The sequence below is a fragment of the Hoplias malabaricus genome, chromosome 1, assembly GCF_029633855.1.
Source record: "Hoplias malabaricus isolate fHopMal1 chromosome 1, fHopMal1.hap1, whole genome shotgun sequence".
NCBI lineage: Eukaryota > Metazoa > Chordata > Actinopteri > Characiformes > Erythrinidae > Hoplias > Hoplias malabaricus.
This window is the reverse complement of record NC_089800.1, coordinates 18174564-18196949: the sequence shown is the minus strand read 5'-3', so window position 1 is coordinate 18196949 and position 22386 is coordinate 18174564. Positions and strand designations below refer to the sequence as shown.

The following is a 22386-nucleotide window of genomic DNA, read 5'->3' as shown; positions in this document are numbered from 1 at the left end:
TTTGTCAGAGCCCTCACCCTCAGAGTGAAACACTGCAGCTTTGGTGAAGTCCCGGCTCTATTTACAAGCCACGCCCATATGCTGCCAGTCGCTTTATTAAAACTCTTTTCATAGAGTTTTAATAAATCATTAAAAGTAACGATGGACGTTCTTCTTGACACCGGCCGTCACAAAGAGTTAAATTTAAGACCGTAACATCAATACTTCTTTTAAATTAAGTATGTAGTTACGTTGAAACAACAAGCCGTTTACAGACAAATCAACTTGTAGAAAGTAATTCAAAGCCAAACTTGACTTAAAGTCATGAGTTGAAATAAATAGGAATTCTAATTGGATTTAACTTCAAATTTTAAGGCAGCTTTTGAACTCACGTTTTTGAGTTACAGCTGGTGAAATGTTTTACATTGTACAAATAAAAAAAGTTTCAAAACTGTTGTTGTGAGGTTGATGTTACACTGGTGTTTTAACCAAATAATAATAATAGAATATGGCTAGAAATATGGAAAAAAGTGTTCTTCAGTCAGTTTTATTTTTCTCATTATTTAGCTTTATGGTGAACTGCATCTAGACTCGTATGGGTTAATTGTGCACCAACTTGTATAATTGGCAGCTGTCATAAATGGGCCTAAGGCCACCATGTCCATGGCCAATTGTCTGCTAGATGAAGACCACCACAGCTTTGTACTTTGTTGGGAAGCTGTGTTTTCCTTATAATGTAATTCAGATTGTGTATGGTGAAGTATATCATGATGTTTTACACTTTCAGTATCGCCCACGCCACCCGTAACTCAACACCTTTACGGATGTCTTACATAACAAACCAGACGTCATCTATCTTTATCACCATACCTCTCCCTCGACACATGTCCTTTTGGTTTGGCATATACTCACTCGTCCGGGTCCAGATGACCTTGCAGCTGATTAACAAGGGCTTGCTGATTAGCCGAGTGACTGTGGACAGCCTGAGATGTGTGGGGTGAGAGAGAGAGAGAGAGAGAGAGAGAGAGAGAGAGAGAGAGAAATAGAAAGAGAGAGAGAGAGAGAAAGGGAGAGAAGTTCATTAAGTCTCAGTGCATAAACAGTGATGAATTGCGATGCAAGCCTCAGTCATCAGGGTAAGAATGATGGTCTTATAGAGGTGAGGACATGCTCTTTAACGTTAACCCACACACTCACACACACACACACGCTCAGAGACACGTACACAACCTGTCTGCACCTTACAGCACTGGAAAGCATAATCATATCTTTGATCTATAAGGGAAGGATCGTCTGGCTTTGCACTCTCAAGTTCTGTGCTATCTCTGTGTTAACCTTTTCCATTCACTCACTAGTTATCGCCTGATGTTAGAAACTCACTTTCTTTATACAGTGACAGAGTGCTGTGTGGAAACACTTTTATATTAAAGAACTCGTATCAACTCCATCACTTCTTTGAAATAAAACAGTTTGATGGAGTGTGGCAGCTGTTAAAGTTTCACGTTTTATGCTGTAGATGGATGGATGGATGGACTGAGTACAGACACAGCATTCTGTTAAATTCTAAGGAATGAACATACAGCATCGTAATCTCCGCACTGGTATATTATCTTTGTCATGGAGTCAGAGACAGAGAAGATGTAAACTGCCAATTAGAGCAAAAACAAACCAAGCAAAGTTCAAATTCCCAGTATACATCATTAATGGGGATAAATGCAGCACTGCAGATGTGATCTCATTTGACCGATTCATCGCTTTACCTTCAGCTGCTGGAGCTCTCTCTCTCTCTCCTCCACCTGGATTCGCAACCTCTTCAGCTCCTCCTCTGAAGAGTCTCTACCCTCCAGGAGATGCCTGTTCACACACACACAGACATACACACAGTGTACTGCTTCACTGAACTGCAGCATGCTAACGATGTCATTTAAATGGCAAGACACTTCTTCATGATGTCTAATGAGAAGCTGAAGAATGACCCACTGCATCTGAGTCCTAGTAAACATCTCGTGTTGTAGAGCATATCGCGCAGAACTCGGCAAAATGGTCAATTCTGCTTCTTCCATTTTAAAACAAGTGCAAGAACTAGGGATGCACTGATTTTGAATTTTTTGGGCCGATATGATAACTGACAATTAGCACCTAAGAGTAGCCGATAACGATATTAATAACTGATAATTTTATCTTTTTGAAATTAAAGCAAATTCACATTCGATTAAAGCAAACAATTTATCTTTTTATCATAGGACATGACTTTTGTTATCTTTTATGTATATTAATTGTAGTTTATTTATATTTTTATCAAAGATTTACAGCTGGTTCCACGTAAATGGTTTCTAGAGGGTCGATAATTAGTGCAGTACCAGGTTTGTTTTAGAGAGTGAGGGTAAGAGAGAGTGTGTGTTTGAGTGAGTGTTTTTTTCATGTGTTTGATATAAGAAGGGCTCTTGCACTGTTGTGGTTGGGAGTATCTTTCTTTTAAACTGATGTGTGTGTGTGTGTGTGTGTGTGTGTGTGTATTTACACTGCTATCTGTGTGTGTGTGTGTGTGTGTGTGTGTGTGTGTGTGTGTGTATTTACACTGCTATCTGTGTGTGCGTGTACTGAGCGTCACTGATATTTTAAATTACATTTCACCACTGAGAAATTTAATCCCAGAAACTGTTCTCTGCAGAAACTGTGAAAAACATCCACAGAGAGATAGTTGTGTATTTACAGGTGTCAGTGCATATCTGCAAGCACAAAAAATTATCGATTGTATTATCAGCTAAAATTCCCGACATAATTGCAAATTTCAATAGTAATTACAGCATTATACAATCATACATTAGACATGTCAAATATCTTTCCACCTCCGGTTTCCTCCCATGGTCCAAAAACCACACGTTGGTAGGTGGATTGGCAACGCAGAATTGTCCATAGGCGTGAGTGTTTAAGTGAATGTGTGAGTGTGTGTCGGCCTGCGAAGGACTGGCAGAGTGTGTTCCCACCTTGTTCCCAGTGATTCCGGGTGGGCATTGGCCCCACCGCGACCTTGAACTCCAGTTCACCATACACTAAAGTTAATTAAGAAATAATACAAACACAAACTCTGGCTCTTTAACTTGCGCAATGTTAAACCCATCTAAGATTTTTGAACTTTGGTTCTCTCCAGCGAGCCGGTCTGTGTTCACACCAGATTTGTTGGGAAACAAGGCAGCATTATTCAAAGCTGCTCTCTGTCTAAATCAGGATAAAAGCAGAGATAAATGCATCAAGTCAATAAAATGTCATGGTTTAGTCAGTGGATTCAGATCGTAGTGATATATACACAGCACTATTAGTGTTAAATTAACACTGTTAGTGTAATAATTTAGCACTCGTCAACACTCGCAGTGTTAACTGTAATAGTGTTGATTTTACACGGGAGAATTTGCTGTGAATCATACACTAAACGAAACGTATTTCTTAAAGTTCTCTCTGTTTAAGTTAAAAGTGACTATTATGGAGTATCGCGCCAAAGCCATGCTGCAGAACTGGCGAACGAGAGCAGCGGAGAAAAAAGACGCACCTCGACTCAATCACAGAAACCACATAGATATAGCAATTTACAGTTTTTTTTACTTTTAATTTATATATGATTTTCTTTTGTTTACAAATCAGAAAGCAGATAACGGTCCACTGTACCATAACTCTTTACTCTATTCAAATTAAGGTGCTTGAATGGAAAATGAACTGGTTCCCCGTTGGCTGTTGCTACATGTACTTTACGGAGTGATACCTGAAGAGCTTCATTATTGTGTAACATAGGCACTCTGGGAGCGTCTCTCAGCCAATCACATTGCAGGGTCGGAACTAACTGTAGTATAATAGACAAGAATCCATAAATTAAAATTCAAAATGGCATGCTTTCATACAAAATGTTTTGAGGTTTATGATTTACAAACAGTTGAAATCCTGAAAATTGACTCAAATTTATTTGTTCATTCACATTTATTTATTTGTTCGTTCAGGTTCGGGCGGTGAATGAACGAGAGTATCATTCTAGTTGATCATTCGCTAAAGTTAGGTAAGCCATAATACACGAGAGGGAGTGCTATAATGTGAGATAGTGGCACTGGTGTGCAGAGTGCTGAAGATCAGTACACCAGTGCCAATAGCTCACGTTATAACATGAACCTCGAGTTTGTTATCGCAGTTTGTGGGCCAGAAACCGACAAAGACACGAGGAGAAAACATCAAAACCCTCACAGTCAGTGACCCGAGGCGGGACCTGAACCCACAACCCCAGAACCCAGCAACACTACCTGTTGCACCACTGTTCCAGTTTCAGAACACTCCTTAATCATTCACACTAGTGTTGTTATACAATGTTGAGTTTTGTAATAAAACGTGACACTACCTCCCAGGCCGAGCCTGTATTACATGATATTAGGCAGATTTTGAAACGTCAGTTTTCAGACTCAGGAGCTTGATCAGAGCCAACAAACGTCATGGATGATCTTTAGCCTTCCGATCTAGCCGAAGCAATCTGAAATCATCAGAGACTTGTGCATTTTCAAACATGTTTAGCATCTCCATATCCCATACCCCTTCAACATGAATGACCTTCAGTTGAATCCTGACACCGATGTGTTTCACAGTACACAGACTGAGAGTAGCGCTGAGTGAGTGTAAGGCTTTGTTGCAGGTGTTTTTCCTGATGATCTGAAGTGACAGCCTCATGTTTGCAGGAGCTGTTAATGGAAGGTGATTCCTCTCTGCAGTGAAGCCGGTTCCACTACTCCCCGATCCCGTCTCCCACCAACATGGCCCTCTGCGAGCCCCCGACTGCCACACTCAATAAAACATCACTGGCAGGAAGCATATTCCGTGACGGGCCGGTCGGGGGGCTCAGATGGAGCGCCGTGTGACTCCCAGGCTCCGAGACCCCACACCCGTCCCGCTGCAGAGGGTCCGAGACACCACATACTGACACGAATGCTTTGATCATGAGGAGAGACGAGCAGGACGAGCTGCAGCTGTGCGACGAGACACCACCGCTGTGTTACAGAAATGCAGATACACCAGAAAAACTTCTCCCTACCTCACTATGACACAAACAACTATATAAAAAAACTAGAGCACTGAACTCTCCACATGAATTCAGTATGTTTATCGTGATTTCAATTCGCCGTGCAATCAGTGGACATAATGCTGTCAGTACTTCTGTAAGTCAGGACTATTGAGTTATAAAACCGACATATTCAGCCCCTTTTCCTGAAGTGAACTCAGTTCTGGGGTCTTTATGAAATATCTGTGACCTGCTTTGGTCAAAATACCACAAGGATCAATCATCACAGCAGCGTTCTCCCCCTGTCTAAACAGCCCTGTTCAGAACAGTTCAGCGCGAGAGCCCAGGAGTGAGGAGTGAGGAGTGAGGAGCGAGGAGCAGGATCTCTGGATTTTAGCCGTTTTCACTCAGTTCTCTTTCTTCTCCATTCTTGATTTCTGCATATTCAATCAATACGAATTTATCTGCACTCTTTGTGTGTGTTTTGCTCCATTTAACCTTGTTAAACTATGGCATAAAAACCTGTTTATTACATGTTTACTTATTAGGTTGTAAACACTTTAAAAGTCATTAATAGTTGTTTGTAACACAGAGACAGAAAGGGCAACAGTGACTTCTTTTTTTATCTAATACTGAAAGAGTCATACAACTTACAGAAAATGTCAAGATAAAGAATAAGAATGTGACCTAAGAATGTGAATTTAGTCATTTCACGTGTTAAGGTAAACCACATTATCATTAATGTATAAAAAAAGGCACTCTATTGGTGGTTATTTTATTAAACTTTTTGAATGGTTAAACATGTTAAACAAAGCTAACAGGCTTAATGTTAACCGAGGGGAAGACAAATAAAGTCAGTATCTGGCAAGATCTGAGGTTCAACATTGTAGATGAATGTGGGTTCACTATTTGGCAAACTAACAGGTCACTGTTGCCCTTTCTCTCTATGTGTTTTAACTGGTTATTAATTATTTATTGTAAAGTGCTACTGCTGCGGTTTGAAAATAAATTCACTCAAAGATGAAGCAAATGTGTTTTTTCTATGACATTACATGAGAATTCTTTCTGGTGTTTTTGATCATTTTTATGTAGAACAAAATGTTTAAGCCAGAAAGCGATTTCACTTTTAGGCGTTGCTTTGTTTTGAGGCCTTAGGTGTGGCATAGCTGTTGTCAAAACGCACCACCATTGTCATGTGATGTCACCAGTATCCTCTTTCTAATACGCACTCACACTTTTCCAGGCACAAACTAATCTCCCTCAGAGTTGAGATGAAGATGAACGCACTCTCGCTGAGAGGAAGGTGACCTAGTTTGTAGTCGGTGGTATTAACGTAGCAGCGTTTTAGCACGGAGCAAGAACAAAGTAGCACTTTTAATAAATAAGTAGGCCATTCAGGGCCGTGTCAGCACTCCCGAGTTTGCATTCAAAGGCTCACATTTGCACCCTGAATCTTTCACTCCTCATCAGTGGTCGCCTGCTCCTAGAAATCTACTTTTCTGAGAGTTTAGCTCCAAGCCTTATCAACCACACAATCCAACAGATGGCTGACCTTGATTATCTGGATCATGTGTTAGAGGAGATTTAAAGGTGAAACCTACAGGAAGTTAGAGATTTTGGAAGTTGGATTGGAGTTTGAGATCCAGGACTAAATTTCCAACACCAGTGTGTGACCTTAGATCCCTGGATGAATGCAACTGTATGAACACACTCGTATATTCACACAATAATACATATCTACTGCTTAACACTGCTAGAAAAAGGGACAGAAATGCGGGATAAACTTTAACAGACCACTGTCCAGTTTATACAACCACCATGTCAACAGGCCAAAAAGCAAACCCCAATCACTTATAGCCAAATATCTTTGTTAGCACTAACCAGATGAAAACCAATCTGTAATAAAGGAAAATGGCTCTCCAAGGACATCCATGACAAAAACATTCTCTGACCTTTCAGGATAACTAATAGCTCTTAGAGCCTAGAGCCAGTCTTGGTAGCTGTTGACTGCAGACATTAGGGGGATTTCACCCAGAAACCAGAAACGACTAAATTACTTTGAGTGCTACATCTGCCTGTAAGCAGTGTTTGAGACCCATCTGCAAGCAATTAATGGCATTTGATGATGAAGGGAGACAAAAAAAAGGGAAAAAGTGCATCAAACACATCAGAGAGAAGATTGTCATTACTGCAGGCCAGAGTGCGTACTCCCCGAACCCTTTGAACTTCAATATGTACATTGTCTACCATGACAACACGCAAACTGCCATTTCTTCCAATGCTCTTAATGGAAAACAAGAGCTATTCATTTCCTTACAAACACATCCATTAGGGATGAGAGGGCTGGCTGGGCTCCGTGTTGGTGTGGAGCATTTGAAAGCTGAGGGAAGGAGCCCAGAGCCGCAGCGATTGACAGGCCATGAGCACACGCACACACACACATGCACGCACTCTACCTCCTGTCTCTTGGGTATAATTATCTTTTGGTGCTCTGCCAGAGATAGTTCTCCTTGCTGGAGTCGAGGAGAAAAGTGGACAAGTTCTTGTCTCAAATCAGCTCCAGATAAAGTGATTATGTTCTACATTGCGCCGCACTGGGATTTCTTCATCATGCAAAGTAACAGGCTTGACACTGCGATAGAGAGAGGCAAGGAAAGGATGATAGAACAGCACAGGCCCTGTCTCAGTGTAAGTTATAGCTTGAAATATTTGTCGGAACCTGCTCACATCAGGTTCAGACGCCATTTCTCAAATGCAGCCGTATGCAGTATTGACCTGGTTGTGAAGTGAAAAAAAGTTGACCACATGGTCTACAGGGAAATGGATGCTAATTTATCACCCAGTTTCTGTTTACTTGTTGCATTTAGCATATAGGAAAAATAAACCAAAGTTTTGTATCAAGTACAAAGCATGGTCGATGTGCAGTTAAAAACCAAGAGCAAAGAGAAACTAGGCAAGCCTAGTTTTGCTGCACTGCCATTAGCCATATAGCCACTGTCACAGAGGTGTTTCTGGCATTTCTAAAACAGGAAAGCCCAAAATACATACCCTTGTCATAAGCTCCGGAGAAGCTTTGTATAATGTCTGTATAATGGATACGCTTCATATCAATGTCTTTGTTTACATGTGTTTTTTATTATCTGATTGTGTTGTACAGAAAACATGGAGGGCAGTTTTGTCCATAATATATAAAACCGGCATCAGTGTTTTTCTTGTTAATTTTATTTAAAAATAAATACTAGATGTTCTACCACCAGTGAACAAAGAAGACCAAGAACATTTTGTTTATTTAAAGAATCACAATTACTTATTTATTCGATGTAACAAGTTAAAGCATGTGAAGTTTTAAGAGGCTGTGTGCAGCTATATGGAGTTTTATAAACACACTGACACCACAAAATGTCTCCCCACCACTTTCCTTTACAAGATTTCAGGCAAAGACACACAACTCATGCGAAATAAGACAAATTCAAAAGGTTTCCTCTCTCTGTGAGACATAATACGTGTCTAAATGTTGCAGAGTTCAGTTGCCATCCCGCTGAGCTTGTGAACTTACCAACGCCGAACCGAGGCTCTGGCCAACGTGCATGTTATCGCGCCAAACACAGCCCAAGAAACCTACACAAACGTTCCTGACTTATTTCCTATTATTCTGCCATGGTTTGGGCTGAGGAAACTGCTGTTTTTTGGTTCCAGCTGGCTCCAAATTTAGTTCACAAACTGGAATCTGAAATATGGCTGAAGTATCAACAGACGTTGTAGTAGTGCCACCTTAAGTTCTCTCTGTGAAATATGGCTGAATTAACAGTTCAACATTAGAAGTCAGTCAGTCAGTGAAAATGCCTCTTCTAGGCCGGCCCAGTAAGCGGTCCGGCAAACATTTATTTCCCAAAACAGTAACTTTACAGGAGATGGGTAAAACCTTCTCAACTTTCAAGGAAATTGAATGTAAAAAGATTTTATTCAAAGTAATTTTGAAGCACTTCTATTGATTGATTGATTCATTCATTCATTATTTGTAACCGCTTATCCAGTTCAGGGTCGCGGTGAGTCCAGAGCCTACCTGGAATCATTGGGCGCAAGGCAGGAATACACCCTGGAGGGGGCGCCAGTCCTTCACAGGGCAACGCACACACTCACACATTCACTCACACACTCACACCTACGGACACTTTTTGAGTCGCCAATCCACCTACCAACTTGTGTTTTTGGACTGTGGGAGGAAACCGGAGCACCCGGAGGAAACCCACGCGGACACAGGGAGAACACACCAACTCCTCACAGACAGTCACCTGGAACGGGAATCAAATCCACAACCTCCAGGTCCCTGGAGCTGTGTGACTGCGACACTACACATTATGTTGTAGTGTGCAAATTTTTGACTAAATTAAGTAAAAAAACTAAGTTTTTTATTGGACAGCTACAATATGTTAGCCTAAGACCATGTTATGTATATGTTATGTTTTTTTGGTTCCCGTATTTAACCCATATGTTTGTTTGTTTGTTTTTATAGATGTTTGTGGCCTAAGATCCTGGAACGCAGATGGAGGGATTTACTAAACCTTGGGGCTGGCCATGTCATGGAAATATTGATAAACTTGACCAGGGACATGGAGCACTATGGACTGAAGCAGGGCTTTTCCCACGACTCTCCTTGCATGGTTTTTTAAGTACAAACGGGTGTACTTTCAATGAGAAACCCCACGCAAAGGCATGCTAATGGGTATAATGGGTCAAAGAGAGTTGAAGAGAAGACACAAAAGAAAGTGAATTAGTTAGTTTATGAGTGTTATTTTCTTCAGTTTTAGTGTGAGAAAGATTGTATTCACAAAAGGCAATCCATTCAATGCTCACGTTTGACCCCCAAAATCCAGTTAATTTGACTTGGACTTTGATCGGATGATCGGATGATCATAGTTCCCAAGCACAGAACATGTGCATGATGTCAATGATGAGAATTCACTACCAAAAGTATTCACTCACTCATCCAAATCATTCAATTCAGGTGTTTCCATCACGGCCACAGGTATCTAGGAAAGAAACTGCTTCTACAAACATTAGTGTAAGAATGGGTTTGCTCTCAGGAGCTCAGTGAATTCCAGCATGGTACTGAGATAGGTTAGGACTGTGCAACATGTCCAGTTGTGAAATGTCCTCGCTACTAGATATTCCACAGTCAGCTGTCAGTGGTATTATAACAAAGTGGAAGTAATTGGGAACGACAGCGACTCAGCCACAAAGTGGTATTCCACATAAAATGACAGAGCGGGGTCAGCGAATGCTGAGGCACACAGTCCGCAAAGGTTGCCAACTTTCTGCAGAGTAAAATGCTACAGAACTCCAAACTTCATGTGACCTTCAGATTAGCTCAAGGACAGTATGTAGAGAGCTTCATGAAATGGGTTTCCATGGCCGAGCAGCTGTATCCAAGCCTTACATCACCAAGCACAATGCAAAGCGTCAGATGCAGTGGTGTAAAGCACGCTGCCACTGGACTCTAGAGCAGTGGAGACGTGTTCTCTGGAGTGAGGAATCACGCTTCTCCATCTTCCAGCCCAATGAATGAGTCTGGGTTTGGCGGTTGCTAGGAGAACAATACTCATCTGACTGTATTGTGCCAAGTGTAAAGTATGCTGTACGGATGTTTTTCAGGATTTGGGCTCAACCCCTCAGTTCCATTGAAAGATATTTTGGACAATTTCATGCTCCCAACTTTGCAGGAACAGTTTGGGGATGGCCCCTTCCTGTTCCAACATGACTGCGCACCAGTGCACAATGTAAGGTCTATAAAGACATGTACGAGTGAGTTTGGTGTTGCAGAACCTGCACTGGCCGGCACAGAGCCGTTGACCTCAACCCAATAGAATACTTCTGGGGTGAATTAAAGCGGAGACTGCGAAGGCCAGGCCTTCTCATCAACATAAGTGTCTGACCTCACAAATGCGTTTCTGGAAAGAATGGTCAAAAACTCCCATAAACACACACCTAAACCTTGTGAAATGCCTTCCAAGAAGATTTGAAGCTGTTATAGCTGCGAAGCATGGGCCGACATCATATTAAACCATATGGATTAAGAATGGGATGTCACTCAAGTTCGTATGGTACAGGCATGGGACAAAGCAACTGGACCAAGTGTCAGGACAAACACCTCCTGCCTCAAGGGTCCTCCTTCCATGAGGTGGAAGGTCTTGCCAAAACGCATTTGTACATTCTCTTACAAAATCAACAAAACGTGTTTTTAGACCAGTATCTGCATGTGCTCAGCTCTACATGCTTTGTCTTCTTTCGCTCTTTTTAAAACTACTCTTTATGTTATGTGAAAATTTCACAATATATAGACCAATACAAATGGTCCAAAATGACTGGAAAATAATCGTTTTGCATTCATTTGCATTCAAATTAAGAACATTGATGTTTTAAGTTGCAGAGTGATGTTCTAGTACAAAGGCCTGGTAGATGTGGCCCTCACTCTTTGCATTGCAGATAAGGCCGGATCAAAAGCTAATAATGGTTCCATTTCAGAGACCAAAACCCCTCAAGCAGACTCAGTGTGGGTAGTAAACGCTAACAGATCACTGTGAATAGGGCCAGAATGTTTCTGCTGCCATCACTGACACTCCACTTTGCTTTAGGAGGCCAATAATGACAGTACAGCACCTCACAACTAGCACATGGACATGGTCAAAACCTGATCATGTGGCAAAAGTATCAAGCTAAAATAAAAAAGAAGCCAATATCTGCTGCTAGCTACATAAGCACATCACTGTAGCACAGACGCAGTGTTAGCATTAGCACTGTCACTAATTTGATGAATCTATATCTTTTGCTTCGGGAGCTGCTGAACATGGTTCAGAAAGATCTATATGTCTAGCCTCCTAATGTGTACTTTTTTCACTTAGGGAAGCAAATAAAATGTACCATACGACATGGGGGTTCCAAAAATAAATCGGATGTGAAAAAAATGCTACATTACCAAAGGTTAAAAGACAAAAAATAATGGAAAACTGGAGCATTGTTTGTGCTAACTCGACTACTAACTCTAAAGACTAGCCTCTCTAATGTACGTCTCTTTCTGCCTCTCTCTTTGTCTCTCTCTCTCTCTCTCTCTCTCTCTCTCACTCATTCCCTAGCCCTTCAGTCTTCTAATGGGCCTTCTGCATCTCTCAATTTCTCAGCCAACAGCTCAGATCACAGGAGGGCCCTCCATTCATTTTGAGCCCTGCGAGGAGAGCTATGGGCGCGAGGAGCCTGACCGCTAAGCGCTAAGCAATAGGCGCTAACACAGGCCCTGCGTAAAGCTTTGTGTCAAATTCCTTGACCAGCTAAATGAGGAGCGCAGGGCAGCGGCATGGCTCCAAGATACGGCTAACAAACCACTCGCCCTTTCCAGGGCTTTTTGATTCCTTCTGAAAGCTGGAGACAATCCACTGCTAAATTGACAAGAGGATGCGAAGCCCTGAGAGAGGCATGTGAACAGCCTGCTGTACACGCCATTAGCCCACAGAGAGAGAGAGAGAGAGAGAGAGAGAGAGAGAGAGAGAGAGTAAAGCAGAGCTGAGATCTTTACTCACAGCTCTGCAGCTTGATTAAGAGCATGTTCTAAACCGAACGCAGAAACAAAATACTGCTGTCCAGCTCCAGACTAAAGGTGATGAAGCCCAGGAGATGAGAAGACCCGGAGAGATGAGATAAAGAGCTAGTAAGAGTAATGGGGCAAAACACAGAGCAGCAAATCGAACAGAGATCATTTACATATATCAAACTTAAAAGGCACAGTCTGTTTAAAGGAATGTAAGTTCCACGTTTTTTTGCTCCTGGGCTCCCCTACAGTTGCAGAGTGTAGGTCACGTTTACAGCATTGCCCTGGAATCAAGGGGAAGTGTGTAGGAAGGGGCAGGGAGGTTTCCTACCAGACTTTAAATATAGGTCAGTGAAGCATCACAACTGAAGCTGTCATTTTAAGGTACAATTATTACGTATTATTACTTTAATTCTAAGGAATAGAGTTCCAAAACAACTTTGGATATATATAGCTAGACATATTTCATAAGTGGACCTACAGGACACAGGACTTGACCCCTTACAAATCCTCAGAAGTAAGTGACGTCTCTAATACGGGAGTAGTGTGTCACTGATGTATCAAGGTCATTCTCACCAATATGTTTCAATGAGCAAAAGCGGAGCTGAGAATAATTGAGAAAGTGATTATTTAACATCTTGTACGTGTTTAACATTTCTGTTTATGTATTAATGTTTTGTAGAAACCAAAACTAGATGTCTTTGTAATCCTGAACCATTTTCTACTCCACAGTGCGGGTGTCCCACAACGGGGCAGCCCTGCTCAGGACCCCCACATGAATGAACATTATATAGAGCAGCAGAGGTGTTTTCTTTCACAGAAGCCTGGAGAGGTATGAGAACAGTTTGCGCTAAAGACCATTAGCCCTCAGAGCGATACTCACCGAGCTGAGCCAAAATCTCTCTACTCACGGCTTTGTGGCTTGATTAGCAGCACGTTCTCAACCGAGCGAAAGAACACAATGCTGCCGTCCGGCTCCAGCCTCAAGGTGATGAAGCCCAGGAGATGAGAAGAGTCAGAGAGATGAGAAGAAGAGCTGGAAAGCGGATGTAAAAGGCAGGAGACAGGTGATTAAACTTACTCTCTCTCGACGCTGATGGCAGCCAAAAGCCCGTTCTGTTCTTTGATCCGTCTGGCCAGTCCCTCACTTGCAGCCCTGATAAAAGAAAAGACCCCCATGAATTCTTCAGAGGGGACAAGTGTGTGGTCAAACACATAATACACTTGATGTAACAACTAGTGTGGACTGTTGAGGATTAAAGAGAGTGTGAATGCATACAGAGTTTCTAAGAAGCAGAGCAGATACCAGGCCTTAGGAGTACCAGGTATCACTGGCTCTATTCTTAACATTTGATGCCAGACAGAGGAGTAGATATTATTATTTGTTTAAAATGAATGATGGGTCTGTTCTGTGTAGAGTTTTGCACTGCAGAAAACAGAAAAAAAAGAATGGGTTTATTACAGAATTTCCAAGATATCCAAGCCATAAGCAGACGAATGATCACCTGAGAGTATTCCTTTAAATATTACACTGTGACACTGTTCTACACTGCTCTCTTACAATGCTACACTGCTGTTGAGACTCAACTCAGGTGTCCCGCTGTGTCAGATAAAGCTCAGTGAACATTATGTAGAGCAGCAGAGGTATTTTTTTTTATTCAGAACTGGAGCTCTATCATTATACTTTGAAGCACTGGGCACAAACAGGGCCAGATAAGTGCACGTAAATGTTGTCCAGGTCGGACTAGAGTCCCCGGAACAATAATGGGAGGTGATAAAGCATTACTAAAGAGCATGTAACAACAGTGATCACACACTCAATGGCTTTCATTAGAACTGATTGTGTCATGATTGGGCTTAAATTGCAAATCAAACGCTGCAACTGTAATCAGGCTCAGAGAGAAAAAGGGAAAGCAAAGCAAGCACGCAGCTCTGTGTGTGTTTAGAAGACCAGAAGACTAAAAGAATAAAAGAGAGTGGAGAGGAAAGAAAAAAAAGTCAGCCTCTAAAGATAGCTTTGCCTTTTTACGCAGAGGTTCACTGAGAGACTTGTGGTGGCTCGGACTACTTCTTTTGACATTTCTTAATTAACCAAAATTAATGTAATCTTTTATTATTCCACCAAACTGGAAGATGTGGGTGGCCTCGATCGTTTATGGAGCTGACTTGCAAATGGCTGGGAAATGTGCCTTCATTAAGTATTACCTCAGAGCTCACCATAAAAAAGAATATATATATATATACTTTCAGAAAAACAGATGAATTACAGACTGTTTTCATGAGAGCCATTTGCTGTGGGGGTCTTGATGATGTGCATGGTGGGCAGAAGTGTTTAATATCGATGGTAATAATAACCAGGAGGGGAGAGAAAGTGAGAGAAGAAGAAATATGAGAAAACTGTGTAGTAGACTTTACGTTAGATGAAAAGTCTGAGTGTATAGTGTTTAAAAGGGGGGCTGCATTTCATTAGTACACTGAGCGTAACCTTCCACTGAAACCCATGACAAACGCAGCACTACTAATATTAATTTTACAAGCTCATACACGCTGAGGTGGAGAAGTAAAGATGTTTTTGTTTCGGATAGTAAGGAATATAATTAGACAATAATAAAGCATATAACAGAGTAACAAATCTAGAAATAAATTAAAAAGTAAAAACATATTGGTCACTTAAATTAGGTTAGGTTTACATTCAGATACAAACTCATTATAAAGTCCTGTGGAGGTGTGGGATATTTCAGGCAGCAATCAGTAAGCTGTTGAAGTTGATGTTGGAAGCAGGAAAAGGAGCTGAGCCACTGGCACATACAGAATGTCTTGTGGGGTATTACTGGTATTTAGCGGCCAGTACCTACCAAAAGTAGTCCAAAGAACGACAAACACGGAACCAGAGACAGAATCATGGACAACCAAAGCCCATTATTTTCTTGCTTCCAGCAAATCAATGTCAAGAACTGACTGTTCACTTACTGCATAATATATGCCACTGTGATGAGATAATCTATGTTATGTACTCCACCTGTCAGTGTTTTTAATCTTGTGGCTAATCAATGTACATTTAATATACACTGGGACTTTATTTTTATAAACAGATATGCTTTAACACACTGTAAAAAGCAGTAGATGTTTTCAATTTAGATTTTATTATTCTATGATGGAGTTTTAGGGCCATGGCATATAAATAAATAAATAAATAAATAAATAAATAAATAAATAAATAAATAAATAAAAAATAAGATTCCAAGAATAAAGTCACAATTCTGAGAATAATCTCAGAATAATTTTGAGAATAATGTTGGAATAAATTATAATAATTTCGGAATAATTCTGAGATCATTTGCTGCTTTTATAAAGGCTCAGACACAACCACAGTGTAATTGAGGAATGCAGTGTGTTTCTGAAGTCATACTACGGCATAGATTTCAAAATTAAATATAGTGGAACCTCTACTAATGAACGCCTATACTAACAAACTTTCCTAGATACAAACCGGGCATTTGAATATTTTTTGCCTCCACCAACAAACCACGACTCTAGAAATGAACCCCAGACTCCGCTGAGCCGGCGGCTGGAAATGGGCTCTGACCCCAATAGGCGAGTCTCCCAGCGCACCCAGACTTGAGTGAGCTTTTAAGATTAGCAAATTGTAGTTTTAGCAATTTAGCATTAGTGTAAATAGCAGACATCAAAATTCATGCTAAGTTAAGCTGTATCTACGCTTCGTCTCCCCACATTCACCCACCTACTCTCCGTTATTCCTCCCCACCTCCCGTCATACAGCCAGTGCCTGTGTTACTCCTCCAGCCAGTCGTCACGTCTTCAAGGTAGCGATGTGTAACCACTTAAAACTTTTTTATTTCTTTTTTATTACTGTTACCACTGTATTTCTTTTTTTATTTTTAGTAACGCTACATTTATTTTTTTTTTTACTAATTTGAGAGTTTTGTAAACATATAGGAGTGCAAAAAGGGTGACTTTCGGGGTGGGCTGGAACACATCAATTGCTTTTCCATTATTTTAAAAGGGGAAAATTGAAGGGGGAAGAGGGCATGTAGTTTCAAAGCATAAAATAAATGATCACGAAAATGATCAATCTAGAGCGAGTGGAACTACGGCGTGCCCACGAGGCTCCATCGCTTTACAGTTCATGGACACGTACAATAAACTTAAGGCGTATGCATCGCAGTTGGGGCTGCACTGATGGGGTTTAGTTGACATGTCGTGTGGATGCATTTAATAAATAATTCTGTTCACTTCACTGACTGCTTCTTTCACAACTCACTCTATAGCGCAGAGACTGTGAGTCTGTTTGTGCACGTATTATAACAAATGATAAACCAAACAGTGTTTCTTTAAATATTCTGAGATTATTCTCAGAATTATTCCAACATTATTCTCTGAATTATTCAGAGATTATTCTCAGAATTCTGACTTTATACTCTGAATCTTTTTTGTTTGTTTGTTTGTTTGTTTTCAATGCCATTGCCCTGAAACTCCGTCGTACAAATCTTGTTGTTAACAGTGATGATATTTATATGTGTAACCCTGCACTGAACAGTGTCGAAATAAACACGTGGGTGTGTGAGTGTATTTATGCACCTGTGCTCTTTGATCCAGTGGCTGATGATTGTCACTAGTTTCTTCGTCTCCTGCTGGAGGTGTGTGTTATCAGTGAGGGCCTCCTCCAAGGTCTGACGTGACTGCTGCAGCTGTGTGTGAGAATGATTAATCAAAATAAGACCGCCAAAACTGATAATCAATACTACGCAGGTGTTTCTGTCCGTCCTTCCAGTGTGAGAAGATGGATATGCAGCGACACTAATTATGGGTCTGAAAGGACGTGAAGTTGTCAAGGAAGCATTACTCGGAAAAAAAAAACAGAGGTAAAGGATGGACACAATAAATATTTATAAATGTATAGAGTTTATGTTTTGCTGGGGTCAGAGATAGAAAAGTGAAGTGTGGTCTCTGATATAATGGGTTTTCGAGAAAATTAACAGTGTCAACGTTCATATTTTCCTGTCATTTCGTAGTACAAGTACACACACACACACACAAACACACACACACACTTGGCCACTAATAACAACCACCTCAGCCAGGACTTTAGTCTCGTCTTTCTCTCCCTTTGCTCCCCCTCACAATCAGCCTTTCCTTCTACATGCTATTAATTGATTCAATATGCTGTGAGGAATGCCTGCAGCTTTCCCAGGTCTTACATTCAGAAGTTTATTATGCTAACCATATACTCTTGTGGCAGCGCACTCCTAATCAGGTGAGTTCTATTAGAGCAGGCTTGGCGATCTTATTTGTCTGGATCCGAAAAGACAGGACATACGAAAGAAAAGGGAGAATACACACTTCAGTTCATTTTCTGTCTCTCTCTCTCTCTCTCTCTCTCTCTCTCTCTCTCTCTCTCTCTCTCTCTCACACACACACACACACACACACACACACACACACAGACCATGAAACAAAATATATGTATTTCCTTCCTTTTTTTTTTTTTTGGGGTAAAATGGCTCCAAGTCGAGGACTGGTTTGAATCAAAGTGAGGGAGACCCCACCTAAAACAAAAGCATAGTGGCCAGCCATGCTAATGCGTAACAAATGCGTGTGCTCTGGCTCCAGCACCGCAGCTAGTGTTTATTAGCGGCTGAGCAGCCGAAATAAATATAGGCATAAAAAGCAACATGAGCGCTGGATTTAGCATGCAGAGCAGCTGATGGATGAATGCAAACACCTCAGTGAGGGGGGTAAACTGTGAGAGAGTTCAGCAAGGAATACACATTTTTTACATTGTACCTATACTCACTGGTCATTTGATCAAATATGGTCATTATTTGTGGTATATGTTTACGGACTCTACCACATACATAACTGTACACATGGTCAAGCCTCCTTTACTACATCCTCCAATGGAACGGGAGCACCAAAAGACCACCACTGGCTATTGTAGTAAGAACTATGTAAAAACTAACCCCTGATCTCATACAGGACACTCGTCATATTGCTGTCTAAGCGCAGCACAGCGCCACCAGTGGAGGGTTAAGTATCTTCTCCAAAGACAAAACCCCGGGACACCTAGACAGTGATGGGATGCGAATACATTTCTTTCTCTACCAGGTACTACATTGTCGGAACGACTCTGTACAAAACGAGACCTCTGACATGGGTGGGCAGCCAAAGTTGCATTCATTAGTTCAGAACAGGTCTGGACCAATTAAAATCTAACATCCAGTGCATAAGGAGATGGAGGGGAAAGAGTGATGGAGTGATGGGAAGACAGAAGTGGCGAGTAAAAGAGAGAGAGAGAGAGTGAAAGAGAAAGAAGGCATGAAAATGGTGTCAGCGACAGTTCTCAGTCCTCGGGTTGGTTTCACTGAGGACCATCTGCTCTGCATATTAGCCCCGCTGTGTGCCGAGGTGATTCATTACTCCAATAGGCCGTCCTAATATTTCTCCAGCAGCCTCCAGAACAAAGTCCCAGCCCTCTATGTCTTGACACACAGGCACTGAACACTCTGTCTAGACACCACTTGTCAGAATTACCCTGTTCCAACACTAAAAGACAGACAGAGAGATAGCGATAGAGAGAGAGAGAGAGAGAGAGAGAGAGAGAGACTTCAGATGATGGCTCAATTCCACTGCCAATTCGTTCCTTTCCCTTTTCTTCCTTTCCCCCCCCCCCTTCTTCTACCCAGTTCTCATAATATGGTCGTTCTTGAGCTCCGTGTCCAATGTTTTCACATGATCTTCAGCCTAACGGCCACAGGCTGTCGGAACATTCTGGCCCTTTCACAAATGAAGCTAATGGGGATGGCTCTATGCATGGCTGCACTGGGGAAGGTTGACTATTGCTATAGCACTTTCAGGAGGGGGCGAGAAAGAAGAAAGAGAGCGAGAGAGAGCAAGCGAGAGAGCGAGAAAGAGAGAGAGAGAGAGAGAGAGAGATGCTGGCTCTGGCTGATCAAAATGGAGATTGAGTAATTTCAGCTATCAGTGTGTGCATACAGCACAGTCAGTTATCTCCTCTCCTCAAGACACATCTGCTCGGTCTCCACAGAAACCAGCTCCAGCTCTGATAGTGCGCACACACGCGCGCACACACACACACACACACACACACACACACACACACACACACAGGCACACAAAATGGTATGATCTGCCATTCGAATCTACAATAAGCACCGCAATACATTTGTTAACTCTTGGCCATCTCTGCCTGAACCCATTTGAATAAAATATAAAATATTTTAAAGTATAATATTGCATATTAAACCACATTATCCTGCTGAGTCTACGCTGAAACAATCCTCAAGTTTATCCTGTCCTGCCTGACACTGCTCAGCTTTCACACATTCAGTCGATTTTTCAAGCAGTGTGTGAAAAGGAATAGAATAACCATTTAATGGCCATGTGTGTTTTTCTTCTGCCCTCAGACTGTAATTCCCTAAGTCTGCCGTAATACAAATCAGAAGCAAGTTTTCAAATCAATCAAGCTGTATGGGTTACAACATAAGACACTGTGGCAGGTGTTGGGTGTAGGGCTGCACGACATTGGGAAAAATATTAAACAGAGATATTTTGTTTTTCTGCGATATATATTTAGATATTAAAGAAGTGCAGGACTTTTCCGCCGAAGTCCATGATGGAACATGCCATGTTATTAATGATGCATACTTTGTAGCCTAAGTAAGGGGCTAATCTGTGAATAATGAAGGTGGTGTCTAGAAGACATACAGGAGCTTCAGAATCACATTATAGAATTAAAAGTGTTGACATAATTGTTCATAGCACGGTGGCGCAGCAGGTAGTGTCGCAGTCACACAGCTCCAAGGACCTGGAGGTTGTGGATTTGAGTCCTGCTCCGGTTGACTGTCTGTGAGGAGTGTGGTGTGTTCTGCCTGTGTACGCGTGGGTTTCCTCCGGGTGACTGTATGTGAGGAGTGTGGTGTGTTCTCCCTGTGTCCGCGTGGGTTTCCTCTGGGTGACTGTCTGTGAGGAGTGTGGTGTGTTCTCCCAGTGTCCGCGCGGGGGTTCCTCCGGGTGACTGTCTGTGAGAAGTGTGGTGTGTTCTCCCTGTGTCTGTGTGGGTTTCCTCCAGGTGACTGTCTGTGAGGAGTGTGGTGTGTTCTCCCTGTGTCCGCGTGGGTTTCCTTCGGGTGACTGTCTGTGAGGAGTGTGGTGTGTTCTCCCTGTGTCTGTATGGGTTTCCTCCAGGTGACTGTCTGTGAGGAGTGTGGTGTGTTCTCCCTGTGTCTGTGTGGGTTTCCTCCAGGTGACTGTCTGTGAGGAGTGTGGTGTGTTCTCCCTGTGTCCGCGTGGGTTTCCTCCGGGTGACTGTCTGTGAGGAGTGTGGTGTGTTCTCCCTGTGTCCGCGTGGGTTTCCTCCGGGTGACTGTCTGTGAGGAGTGTGGTGTGTTCTCCCTGTGTCCGCGTGGGTTTCCTCCGGGTGACTGTCTGTGAGGAGTGTAGTGTGTTCTCCCTGTTTCCATGTGGGTTTCCTCCGGGTGACTGTCTGTGAGGAGTGTGGTGTGTTCTCCCTGTGTCCGTGTGGGTTTCCTCCTGGTGACTGTCTGTGAGGAGTGTGGTGTGTTCTCCCTGTGTCCGCATGGATTTTCTCCGGGTGCTCCAGTTTCCTCCCAAAGTCCAAAAACACACATTGGTAGGTGGATTGGCGACTCAAAAAGTGTCTGTAGTTGTGAATGTGTGAGTGAATGTGTGAGGGTGTGTGTCACCCTGTGGCATCCGTATTCACGGATGCAGTAAAATAAATGATACTGAGCAGATATAGTCTGCTCTTTCATGGAGAATGAGAACGGTGCAAATTTGCCTTTTGTGTCAGGCAGCAAAAAAGTTGTAAATTAAGCTGTATACAACTGTTTAATTAGAAAACATGTGTGGTCTTAGCTTTTTAACACTGCAGCTTCAGAACTGTGTGTTTACACAGTTAATCACGTGGTGTACCCTCTCTCTCTCTCTCCTTGCAATGTAACTATTGTGTAGGCGCACAATCGCAATGACAATGCAAAAACGAAAAATCGCACAGCCCTAGTTGGGTGTGTTGTGCTCAGACCTCATGTAGACTCTGGTCATATTTGTACTGCAGGGCTGCATGCTCCCTCTTCAGCAAGAGTAGATTGTCGTCTGGATTCTGCTGACCCTCTCTTTGGCCTTGTAGCTGCTGGTTCCGCTCTGAAACCCTCTCCTCATACCTTCTCACCTATGAAACAGCAAAAAAGAAGGCTTGACGTTCACATTTTGGAGAAAACAAGAATAATATACTTGTTTCTGTAAGCAATATAGTTCGGGTTTGATCACAGCGATGCAGAAAAAAAAAACCTGCCAAGCAGTTACACTCAGTTTAGCAAAGGAAAAACAAACTAACCTGGAAAAACAACTAGCATTTCTCACACTGCCACCACAATACACCACTTAGTGTGGGGCCTGCTCTGCTGTTTGCCTTTATACTGTATGTGTGTGCGTATGAGTGTGTGTCTCAGGTGTAACACAACAGCCACGCAACCCGGCCGCCTCTCAGAACTGTTAAGGACCTTCGTTTCGTCTAAGTAAGGCATTAATTCAGCATTAATTATAGAACACGTCAAACTGCATTTCAGTCAGCGCTCCCCTGGACCCTCTGGGGCGTTCTTAATGACAGTAATTACCAGTCATAAAAAGACTCATCTAAAATTAACATTTCTCCTTGGCCTTGATAGGGAAAATGTAAATAGGGGAGAAGTACAGATGTTATGATTAGGCCCAAATTGCACATCGTTCCTTTGTTTCCATG

General features: G+C 42.1%; 1 protein-coding gene across 1 annotated transcript in view; it reads right to left on the bottom strand.

Moving 5' to 3' along the window:
- Window positions 1-13664: 13664 nt before the first annotated feature.
- LOC136708758 (golgin subfamily A member 6-like protein 22) overlaps window positions 13665-22386 on the bottom strand; it is a 117230-nt gene continuing 108508 nt past the window's right edge. The window contains exons 24-26 of the mRNA XM_066683533.1: window positions 21670-21816; window positions 17187-17296; window positions 13665-13743 (exon numbers count right to left, since the gene is read on the bottom strand). Coding sequence (XP_066539630.1) covers window positions 13665-13743; window positions 17187-17296; window positions 21670-21816 — 336 coding nt within the window. The remainder of the gene's footprint in view (window positions 13744-17186; window positions 17297-21669; window positions 21817-22386) is intronic.